General features: G+C 39.3%; 1 protein-coding gene across 4 annotated transcripts in view; it reads left to right on the top strand.

The window, feature by feature from the left end:
- The window catches only part of KDM1B (lysine demethylase 1B), a 38,335-nt gene that overhangs the window by 367 nt on the left and 25,860 nt on the right, over positions 1–12,108 (top strand). For 3 of the 4 annotated variants that reach the window (XM_037893064.2, XM_037893065.2, XM_037893067.2), the window contains exons 2-8: positions 322–386; positions 4,317–4,419; positions 5,379–5,503; positions 7,332–7,421; positions 8,621–8,732; positions 9,655–9,771; positions 11,032–11,070. In XM_037893064.2, the coding sequence (XP_037748992.1) occupies positions 4,330–4,419; positions 5,379–5,503; positions 7,332–7,421; positions 8,621–8,732; positions 9,655–9,771; positions 11,032–11,070 (573 nt within the window). In that variant the 5' untranslated portion in view covers positions 322–386; positions 4,317–4,329. Of the gene's footprint in view, positions 1–321; positions 387–4,316; positions 4,420–5,378; positions 5,504–7,331; positions 7,422–7,781; positions 7,911–8,620; positions 8,733–9,654; positions 9,772–11,031; positions 11,071–12,108 lie in introns of those variants that run through there. The other variant, XM_037893068.2, reaches the window with a different exon arrangement.

The following is a 12,108-nucleotide window of genomic DNA, read 5'->3' as shown; positions in this document are numbered from 1 at the left end:
GGGGGAGGGTCTGTGTGCGTGGGAGCTTTGGCGCGCTCTTGGCATCGGGGATTTGGGGCTCCCTGGGGGTTATTTTTTGGGGGGGGGGGGAATCTCTGGGATTTTTATCCGGGGGGGTGTGTGTATCTGGGAGTCTGGTGTCTTCCTACCTGGCAGGCCGTGGGAGGAGTGTGTCTATGGGGAGTAGGGAGCGTCTGCGTGGGAGCAGCAGCGCTAGGGGGTGGTGAGCAGGTGTCTGGGGGTTTGTCTCCAGAGCGCAGCAGGGATCATTTGCCGGGAGGGTCTATCGCTTGACCTTACCATGGTTTCTCTTTATTGCAGCTCTGGTTGGAAGTGCTTTGGACACATTAGTTTAATATCCGGCTCCTGGGTGATTTGGATCCAAGGTGAGCAGAAACCAGCTCCCGCAGAGCACAGATAGATTTCTCTTCTTGCAGTTCCCACCTGTGCTCTGTAGCTTCGGGATTTTTTTGGAGCCTGCGGGACCCCAAGGTTTAGAAGAGAAACCTCAAACTGGCTGTCCCCAGCTGGTACAGGGACCCTTGACACATTGCCTTACAGCTGCTTATGTTGTCATGTGTCTAAAAGGGAACTTCTCTTGCAAAATACTTGTAGATAATGACATAACATTTAAAATATGCTAATTTTACCATTTTATGGTTAATGGGTTGAAATATTCTGTCAGATGGTTTTGTTGACCTGTTTTAGTTAAAACTCCATTTGAATGTTTTTCTTAAATAGTTTATTTTAAAAACAACTTTTCAATAATGGATACATTTAAATGTGTGCATGTATATACAATTTTTGATTATCCAAAATCTTGTTTATCATATTAATGTCATGATCCCCATGTCATTCAGATGAATTAGTTGTCACTGTATGTTTAAACTCTGAAATATTTTCCCAAGTAGTAGTATGTAACATACTTTGTCACATCATGTGACATTTTTAATGTATCATAAATGTCTCCTTTTCAGAGTTACTTTAGCAGCCAAAAGGCTACTATTAATAATAATAAGATAAATGTAAAGTCTAGCATAGAATAATAGAACAATTTGCTACTGGAAATGAAGTTTTTTTTGGGGGGGGGGGTGCATACCCCCTCCCCACCCCAGGATCCAGTAGGGTAGCTGAGGGTAAATGTGAGTAAACAGAGTTTACCCACTTCTCGTTTGGGGAAAATGGAGTTTAGACTAGCTTACTCACCTTTTTTTTTTTTTTTTAAACCTTTTCACCAGTGGCAGGATCCAATAAGCAGCAGACTGTATAACCAGAAGTATGAGTTCTTTATATATCTTAACAGATTGCTTTTTTTCCTCCTTGATACTTGGTATAAATATGCCAGCCATTCTGTAACAGTAACCTTGTACCCTTCAGCTGTGAAGGGTTATCTGTGCCCTAAATGGTCTTCCCAAACAGTTTAGCAGAGGATAACCGCAGCCGCCTTCTCCATGTCTGTGACCCTGTATATCAGAGGTGGGCAAACTACGGCCCGCGGGACCGTCCTGCCTGGCCCCTGAGCTCCCGGCCAGGGAGGGTAGCCCCCGGCCCCTCCCCTGCTGGCCCCTCTCCCCAGCAGCCACGCCGCCATGCGGGCAGCATGGCTTGTGCTCGCCCACCTCCCAGACTTTCCAATAAGCCTGTCCTGCTTCTCTGAGCAGCCTTGTGGGGGGAGGAGGGTTGGATAAGGGACAGGAGATCCTGGGGGGCAGTCAGAGGACAGGAGGCGGTTGGATGGGGTGGAGGTTCGGGGAGGGGGGCGGTCAGGAGACAGGGAGCAGGGGGATTGGATAGGGGGTGGGGTCCTGGGGGGGCAGTTAGGGCCGGGGGTCCTGGAAGGGGGCGGTCAGAGGACAAGAAGACGGGTGTGGGTGGGTCGGGGGTCCCGGGGGGCCTGTCAGGGGGCAGGGGTGTGGATAGGGGGCAGGGCAGTCAGGGAGCAGGGGGGTTGGATAGGGGGTGGAGTTCCAGGGGGGCGGTTAGGGGCAGGGGGTCCCAGGAGAGGGTGGTCAGGGGCCAAGGAGCGGGGTGGGGGTTGGATGGGTGGGGGTCAGGCTGTTTGCGGAGGCACAGCCTTCCTTACCCGGCCCTCCATACCGTTTTGCAACCCCGATGTGGCCCTCGGGCCAAAAAGTTTGCCCACCCCTGCTGTATACAGAAAGAATTACCTTCTCTTCTCTTTGTCTCTTCTGGTCCACTAGTCAGCAGTTGTCCGGCTGACAATAGTCAAGTACCCAGTTCAAGTCAGGTTCACCAAACTCAATGTATATTGGTAATTTTTCTTCAGAATAATATAGTTTATAAACAGACATGTCTAGCCATGTATGACAAAGGCTTCTCGGCTAAGGAATTACGCTTTGTTACCAAGTAAGGCTGTACAAAGGATATACAAGTCTCACCCCACTCCTGAAAGCAGGTTGCAGGAAAAAACAGCACCATGTCACAGAGAGGTGTGTGCATGCCCTTGGAAAAGCCCCATAAAATACAGACTGTGTTTTTTCTATATGCAGGTGTGATGTTACCCAGCTCAGTACACCTGTGGTGTGGTGACATTGTTCTTCAATTCACTACAGATCACCAAGCTTCTATTTATGTTATTCTAATTGATTAGGTTAGACTACATTTCTACATAAACAAAAGGAGGATAATACCTTGGTTTGTCTAAGCTCCTTTCCCTTTACACAGATATTAGTGTGATTTTCCTCACTTCAGTCTAATCCTTTCACCTCAGGGTGAGGTCAGTGTGTTGGTTTAGTTGATCACATCAAGTTTACTTAGTAATAAACAAATCTCATTGTATGAACACCCATTGTCTTTTCCCGTTGTCTAACTAAACTTTCTACACTGCCACTTTCAGCACTAAAACTTTAGTTGTTCAGGGGTGTGAAAAAACACCCCCTGAGCAACAAAAGTTTTAGGGCTGAAAAGCGCCAGTACTTTAACACCAGGAGCCGCGCTTCCAGCGTTAAAACTATCACCCCTCGTTCAGGGTGGATTTTTTTTTCTCTCGGCAATAAAGCGTGTCTACACTGCCCACATCACAGCACTGCCGCAGCTACACTGTAATATGGGCAGTGTAGACATACCCACAGCCTTAAATGCCTTCGAAAAAGGAAATTGCTATGAGCATTTCAGTGGCAATTAGTGCCTCATAATAAGATAATATAAAAATGGTAGATATAGAAATGGCAGTGATTGATTATTGGAAAGGCTCACAAGTATAGATATTACGAACTACATAGGGTTATAGTTGATTGTCACATTTATATCTCAATAATACAGACTGAGTTCTTGGTCAGTGGATTAATATAGATATCTTTCTATGGTACCGCTTCCCCTTTGTGTCTTTTTCTTTTTCAGTTCTTTTCCTGTGTTCCCTCTTGTTTGTACTTCACTCCCTGGAGAAAAGGACATATTTGACAATAGCATATTTTAAAATCTTTTGCAGCATGTTTTTATACACCAAGATCTGCACACCTTATAACTTGTGCAATAAATGGTGATTTCTTCCCCACTTCCAATCAAAGATTTAATCAGGGAGAATTATAGTGAAGCCTCAAGATACTAAGACTTTATTATTTTTATAATGTATGCTACAATGCATTTACTGGTAAAGTATAAAGTATTATAATAACATATAATTACAATGCAACTACAATTTTCTAGATGCTAAATGAACAAGTATGTTCATAGGAAGGTGTGCAAGTCTCGGAATACTTTTAATTTGTCCTTGACTTGAGATTAAATAAGAGTTCAAATACATTATGTTAAAAGTTACTATACAATCCAAATTCCTCAGCCCCCCATAAATCAGTAGGTAGGACCAGTGTCACTGAGAGTAACAGTATAAGGCTTGCATTATGAGCTTATGCTTATTCACTTTCTGAACTATAATTATCAGCTAAGTCTTCAGGTGGTGCAAATCAGCTTAAGTCCAATGAAATCAATGCAGCTATAGAAATGAAGGGCTGGAAGTGCACTCAACAGGTCATCTAATCAGTCCCCCGTACTGAGGTAATATTAAGTAATGCCTGAGTAAGACCGTCCCTATGCTGATTTACACTATTTGAGGAACTGCTCTTATATGTTCACATTGAGCTTAGTTTAAAATAAAGTTACTGTTCCTCTTTCCTGCCCACCCACTTTTTCTTTTCTTTTTTCATTAATGGATATAAAGGAGTGTAGCTTGACTAACTCTCGCTGACCAATGTGGTGGTTGATGATGGTGAATGTTCATGTAAAATCTAATTAGTCCACTCTCTCAAACCAAACCATTTTGTCATATTACTTAACAATCGTCTGACTTCATTTTGCAGATCCTATAATACAATGTCAACTGGAAGGGTACGAACAAAAAAAAAGTCATCCTCATTGGACCAGTCTCCAGATAACCTTCCTTTGAGGAGTTCTGGGAGACAGGTACTTAAGTGTTAAAAATTATATATTTAAAGCTTCATAGAAATGATTTTTGGAGTGTGCATTTGTTTAACATTTATTATAAAAGGACTCCCCTTTGTAACCCTTTTGGGCAGTACCCAGTTATCACAAACAGAGGAGAAGTATTTGGAATTGTCCAAAGAGAAGGTGAGAGCATTTTAATACTCCAGAAAAAGACAGGAAGGGGGCACTTATGAAGTATTGGACAAGACAAGATGTAAATTTAGGCAAAGGCTCTGATGTTGCAGTGGGCTCCACCTCCATGGGGGGTGGGATGGGTCAGACCATTTGGAGTTCATCCACTTGTAGTAAAGCTGTTTGAATAATTACTGGCTGTATTTTGAAAGTAAAGTCAATTGGTCTTTGGGATACAGCCATACAGAGTAGGTGGCAGGATTGAGACCTAGACAGACCGTACAAATTGGACACACAATGCCCAGAGTGACCAGGAGGATGGTTCTGTATTGGAGTTTTGTTATTTTAAAAATTAATTTATAAATTTTAGGAGTAGAATGCAATATCTTTATTAACGTAGATTAACATTGATTGGCTTTGTGCAATAAAATAATTTTAAAGAGAGATTAGAATGATGGTGCTAGAAACACTGGGATCCAAAGGAATGAAAATATTAATTTAAACTGGAAGCCCTGTTTTATAAATTATTTAAGGGTGTCAATTAAAAGACTAAATCAAGAAGCCTTTAAATTAAATGGACATTGCGAAGATTGTTGGATCTTTAAAACTGACCTTCCTTGACAGTTTTCAAGTTGTCCCTCGCTGCTATGGATTCCAGAGATCTGATTTATATTATTTTAGCCATTGCTGTGCCCTGAATGATGAAACAATGGAATCTTTGGGTGTTGCACTGTAGAAAATTCAGCGCCATTGTTGTTTCCAGTCACCGATCCTATGAGAGTTCAATTCTAACTATTCTTTATTAGGTGAAGAAGAAGGCGGCTGAAGCGGCAGAGGATGATGATGACGCATCAGAGAAGAAATATAGAAAATGTGAAAAAGCTGGGTGCACTGCAACATGTCCTGTTTGCTTTGCAAGTGCTGCTGAAAGGTTTGTCGTCCTGTACTTACATACCTATGTTTTTGAGAAAATCTCTTAAATCTACAGGCAAAACTGAGAGGTACAGATGTAATGCTGGTTGTAGACTTAGAGTGCTAGTGAATCATCACAAACGGCATCTTTTGCAGATGACTTTTTGCAGTGTATTGCCAATCCTGAATTAACGTTTCTCAAGGACAAGGGTTGTCAGTGCAGCATATCTGCTGTTTTCTGGCACAAATTTTTTTTTTCTGAAATTAAGGGTGTGTTTATGAAACATACACAGAAGAGCTTCCCTATCAAAACACAAAATGAAACCATCATATACTCTCCTATACTATTACTGTGTTGTTATAGTGTTCTCTAATCTGTCATTAATGTGCTGAGTCTGCAGGATTGGCTCTGAAGGTTACAAAACTATTTTCATTATAACATCCTGTTTTCACTCAGTACTAACTTCCTGTTCAACTTTTATATAAGTACTTTTTTAATTTAACATTCTGAATTTAGAGGTATGTGGAAATAAAGCATTACTATATGGGCCGGGCTTATAATATGCAGCATGTTACTCTAAATGTATGTGGCACTGTCCCCTCCCCGTCTAATATTGTGCTGTTAATTTGGCTATTATATACAATTATTTTATGCTGCCTCCAAGTTTTAAATTGTGTGTGTATTGCATCTTTTTATATTGAAAGGGAATATCTGCATTATAAACGTTGTCACAGGAAAGCTGGAAGTTTTGGCAACTGAGTACGTGGCATATGGGACTTTTGATACCCAGGAAACCATGGGAATGATTTGATTTGATACCCAGGAAACCATGATTTTAAATACTGCAGGAGGCAATTAAGACAATTTAATCATTTTTTAAGTCTTATTTTGTAGGTGTTATTTTTTAAAAATACTTCCATATGATTACTTATGGGAAATTAGATAATTTCATGGCTAGCCAGCTCAGACACCATTGTGCTTTGCTACCACATAATTTTAATTTTAGAGGAGTATTTAATTGACTTAATTGGGTTTGTTGCTTGAATAAGGAATGCAGGATTAATTGCTTTGTCTAATGAAAGTAATTCTTATATAAATGTGACAATAAAAGAGAACGAACACTTACAATGTGTAATTATATAGATTTTTGTCTTAGGTTAAAATAGCAACCAAATCAGTAATTTTATATAATTGAAAATAATTGGACAATAGATATTTCACGTACACAGACCTAGACCTAGCAGCAAATAGTTCTGTATTTTTGGTTTAATCAACCTATGAATTTGGGCTTTTCGAAGGAAATGCCCCATGATTTTTTTTTTTTTTTTTTTTTTTGCTTTTTTTAAAAAAAAATAAATTGTAAGCTCCTTGAGGCTGGGACTGTGTTTTCCTGTGTGTAAGTAAATGGGTGTTGCCACAGTATAAATAAGAGTAATAATTATCAATGTCCAGCAACCTTCTGAGATCTGGCTCAGAGCATGCCCAAATGACCATACTAAACAGAAGCTGCTGCAATCTCAGAGAAGTTATAAAACGGTACATGACGTAGATTTTGCCACCTTTGCATCTTGTATTGCTCATGATGAAATATGAGATCTTTTATACAGTTAAAATTATTTTTAATTATTTTTATTACTCTTTTTGTTATTGCAGTGCTTAGAGGCCAGGGCCCATTGTGCAAAGCTCTGTACAAACATAAAAAGAAACAGCAGAGTATCAAACTCTCTTCTGCCATGCCCTGGCCTTAACATTTCTTTAAATTTTAAAATGAAGCAGAGTCCATGGGATTTTTTTTTTTTTTTTTTTAAGTGTCATAATGCAGTCTACATGTTTTCTTGTGTCCTAGGTGTGCTAAAAATGGCTACACATCTAGATGGTATCATCTCTCCTGTGGGGAACATTTCTGCAATGAGTGTTTTGATCACTATTATCGAAGGTATACTTACTGAGACCATGTTTTGTTTACAGAAGTCTTGGAGAGATTGATTGGATATTAAAAATGTACAGTCTCATTTACTGAAACAAATATTTTAAACTTTTTCCTCTCTACTGACTTTATTTTGAAGTGAGACTTAGCGACTGCTGAGTGTAAGTTGCACAAACTGCAGCTGGTGTGTGGGCCATCTATCAACCAAAAAGTGGCAATCTGAGCCGTATGTCAGTTCTTCTGTGACTTTTTTTAAAAGTGTTCAGGGCTTTTTGAAAAGAGTGTAAATAAACAAAACAAAACCAACAAGTAATGAGTTGTGAATCTGTTCTTTCGGAAAATAACTCAAAGTCTTTCTTATTTTTAAAGGTACACTGTAGGCTTGGAAGAATTAGATTTTTATCCGTAAATGTTAGTAAATGTCAATTTCACCATACACACACAAATCGATGAAAAACTGTTTCCGTCAATGGGAGTCAAAATTTACAGATAAGCAAAGTAAGACTCATGCTGCTTGAGAACTTGTTAGAGTTTGGTTTAAGGATATTTATTTTGTATATTTTGACATGAGATGTTAAAACACAAATTGTCAACAGTTATAAAGCTTTAACTTTTTTAAATCTGTGTCTATTGTCATTAATTAATTATTGTCTGACCCCCCTATAATTTCCCACAACTGTGAAAATTTAAACCAATAAAAATAGAAAAAAGTACTTAATAAACATTGATATTATCTGTCAAAATTACCACACAAAAAAATAGACTTGAATTCTGTCAAGCCTAATTATAAGCAAGCCCAATTTTAACTTAAGTAAATACACTTGGAGTAAATCTAGATGAGGGTGATAGGAATTTAGTTTTACAAAGTGCCTTTCAGATTCAAAGTATCCCAAATCAGTCAAAGAATTTGATGCTTGAAGTTTACTGACTAGAAAGACTAATATGGCAGTTATATGCTGAGCTGTAGTTCACCTCAACCTTGCATATTAGCCCCTGTATTTATTATCGAAAGGAAATGTAGGCCTACACACTTCCCTGATTGCTATCGCGTTTGTGTCTTTAAAAAAGTGCTATCCTCAGCCTTATGTGTGTGTGTCTGTCTGTCTCTCTTTTTAAAAATGATTTTTTGGAATAAGTATTGTTCTTTAAAATAGACTGGACCAGCCCACTTGCTAACTGCTTGCCATTTACTTTAACTTTCTTCTTAGTCATAAAGATGGTTATGAGAAATACACTGCTTGGAAAAGGATTTGGACCAGTAATGGTAAAAGTGAGCCCAGTCCTAAAGCTTTCATGGCTGATCAACAACTTCCTTACTGGGTAAGGAATATAGTGCTGTGTATATGTGTGTGTGTGTGTGTGTGTGTTTTGAGTAGTTTCTAGTGTTTGAAGATCAAGTAGCAGGTTCTGCTCTGGGACTCTAGGAGGATTTCTGGTATTAGGGAGGCGGGATAAAGCAGACTCCAGATAACAATCCTGATCAGTTTCTCCACTGTCAGAAATCTTTCCCAATCCTTGGCTAAGTGCTCTCTATGCACTACTCTGTTTGTCAGTCTAATTACTGGGGCAGCAGGAAGCATTTAGGATGTAGTTCAGGTGGAAGCAGATGTCAGGAGTGGGCAGGTGGTGATGGCGAAGAGGATGGTAGCACTAGGGAAAATGGAGAGAGAGGGAGAAAACCAGCCATAAGGGAGCGGAAGGTAAGTAAAATGAACGGGAAGGGAGTACACCTTCACTGGATGGGGGTGGAATGGAAGGGAGAGTTCAGGCAGCAATGGACAATATAGATTTAATCCTGAGATGTACTGCATACTTCCAAGCCCCAATGAAATAAGTGGGAATTGTGTGTTGAACACACCATGGAATTAAGTCCTATGAGTGAAATTCACCCTCATGCAGAAGACCAGTACAAAGTCTATGCGCAGCTTAAGTCTTATTTACACCCTGTGGGCTTAGGTGGCTCATAGGCCTTGTCCTGGCCATCTGCATCAAACCCATAGGGAGTAAGTAGGCTTAAACTGTGCATAACCCTTGTACTGGTCCTCTGCATGAGAGCGAATTTCACCTTATGTGAATAATGTATTTAATAACTCCCTCGCATCTTCCTTCTTACCTACCCATTAGTTATGGTCCTAAAGTAGATTTCCTATCACATTCCTGTGCCGGTGTTTGTTGCATCATGTAATTGACTCTGATTATAGATCAAGCTCAAGTTAAAACATGTTTGTTTTTTTACTTCTAGGTGCAGTGCACAAAACCAGAGTGTGGGAAATGGCGTCAGCTGACAAAGGAAATTCAGCTTACATCACAAATAGCAAAAACGTACCGATGTGGTATGAAACTGAACAATTCTACTAAGGTAAAAGCAACACTGTTTGTCCCTACTTAAGCTGCAGTTAAGGTGGTTCTCTTGTTATAGTCATTAACTTGGCTTTTTTTTTTTTTCTTTTAACATTTATATTTGTTAGAATGATGAGTTGATGATCGTAGGAGCTGTATAGTTTGTATTCTACAGCAATTTAAATGTTTCCCTCAGGAAAGTGATGAAAGTGCAATATCCAAAACATGATTTGTAGAAACGCTCATGCAATTAGTTGTAAAATCATGTTTCAAAATGCTAAGAGATCAGTCTCCACAAAAGTCGCTGCTTCCAATATGTATGTGCCTTTCCAATATCCTTTTTTGGTTTGATTTTTTTCTTTTACTAGTCAAAACATCTGAAATGTCCAATGGTCCTTTTTTTTTTTTTTAGTTTTTTAATGTGCATCTGTGCTTGACAACTGAAATGAAAGGATTAAGATTTAATAGGAAGATAGTGAACTCCTAAAAGTCATTGTAGTATCTTACTAGCAGCCCTAGAGTTATGGTTGAGGAAGGACTTTTGTCGCGGGTTTGTTTTCAGACATTTAAGGTGAGGTTCTGGCGCTATTGATGTCAATGGGACCAGGAGTTCACCCTTTAATTCTTTGGACAAGAGAATTTTCTCATGGAATCTTCCTGGAATATCTAATAAAATTATATCTGGCTGTTTTTTATTTTGTTTTGTGGAATTTTAACGTGAAACACTTTTTTCACTTGCAGAGACACTTTTAGATGTCTCTGAAATTGCTGTTCAAACAAACAACTTGCTATTGACATAGTGCTCATTGAGGACAAGTGCCTTTAGTATAAATATGAAAGTAGTATACTGTGCATGTACAGGAAATGATTTTATTGAATGTTTGTGCAATGCTGCAGATACTTGCCTCTTCACATGTGCATGTATCTGTATTGCTGAGCACTGAAATGCAATGTAAGCTGAAACTCCTCTGTTTCCACTCAACCCCACAGCTATGTATATGTTAATGTGGGATCATTAGATAGCCAAGGCCATTTGGTTCAATCAGCCAGGAACTTTATCTGTGGTGTTTGGCTTTTTAGTATTTTTTAATATTATGTACTGTAAAAAAATAATTACCATATGGTCGTATTTTAGTTATCTGTGCCATGAAAGTTTAAAATAGAGCACTCTTTTTTAAAAAAAATACATTTTTAAGTCTAAAGGAGTTGTACCAGAGTCTGATTGCTTCTTTTATGTAATATTCTTGTGTGGCTTTAGATAGTTAAATTTCTCTTTCAGATTGAGGGCTCGGACCAGTGTTCCATGCCTGAGGATCTGGTGAGTTGTCTGTACATGACGGTTCATTTGCTCTATAGTGTAAAAGTGGGATGAAAAATTGGGAATGGGGTAGGTGGTTTTTTCCCCTTTCTTGGCCAGAGATCACAACTGCAGCGTTGTCTTTTGGCATGTGTGCATTTCAGCCTCAGGAATTGAGATTGCCTGTGCCTCATCTGGAGAAGGATCCATTTTAATAATGGGGAAGGGCTGACACTTCAACCTTCTAATTTTTCTTCCCTCTTAGTATAAATGTTGGTGTGGTTTTCATAGTCTCTGACTTAAGGCCCTGATTCTAGGTCTGCTCCTGATTCTGGGATCTAATCGGGCAAAAATGGCATACAGTACCTGCACTAACCATCCAGATTTGGGCAGAAAATTCCCTGTTTTTTGGGGGGGGGTCTCCATTTTCTTTCAGGCTAGTGTCCTGTTTCGTAAACTGTCTTCGTACTATGTGAAAAAGTAAACTGTAATTTTTTGCAATTATTGCAAAGGTTTGACTGTTTTGAAGTGTGGCGTTATATTTTGGTTAGACTGGGATGCCATCACGAATGGCATGACAGTGCATTGCAGTTTCTCTGCACAACATCATGTGCTATAAGCCAAAGTTGGCAAGTGTATGAACAGTTCCTTTATGCCACACAATTTGTTCAGGTTAATTCTTGTTAACACTTGTATAAGCTTGCCTACATATTTAAGCTTTTTGATCTGTATTTGTTTTGCATTGTAACTATAGATCTGCAAGACAAGGTTCATTGTTGCAGGGAGGGAAGAATGTAAATGAAACTGATCAATTATGTATTGCCATGAGCCTCTTAAGTTTCCTAAGTTCAGCTGTCTTGAATCAGAAACAATTAAAAATGCCTAGTCTGGATGAAGTGGTGAAGTATGTCTCCTTTTTTTAGCTTGCAAAATGGATGCTGTGTTGTGGCTCTTGGCAGATTCATTTCTGATGCACATGGCAATAGTTCACGCTTTCTAAGTCAGGCACAGGAGGGAGAGAAAGGGAAGAAAAATGTCTGTGTGATTTAAACTGTCTTG

Source organism: Chelonia mydas, chromosome 2 (assembly GCF_015237465.2).
Source record: "Chelonia mydas isolate rCheMyd1 chromosome 2, rCheMyd1.pri.v2, whole genome shotgun sequence".
Classification (NCBI taxonomy): domain Eukaryota; kingdom Metazoa; phylum Chordata; order Testudines; family Cheloniidae; genus Chelonia; species Chelonia mydas.
This window is presented reverse-complemented; position numbering and strand designations above follow the sequence as displayed.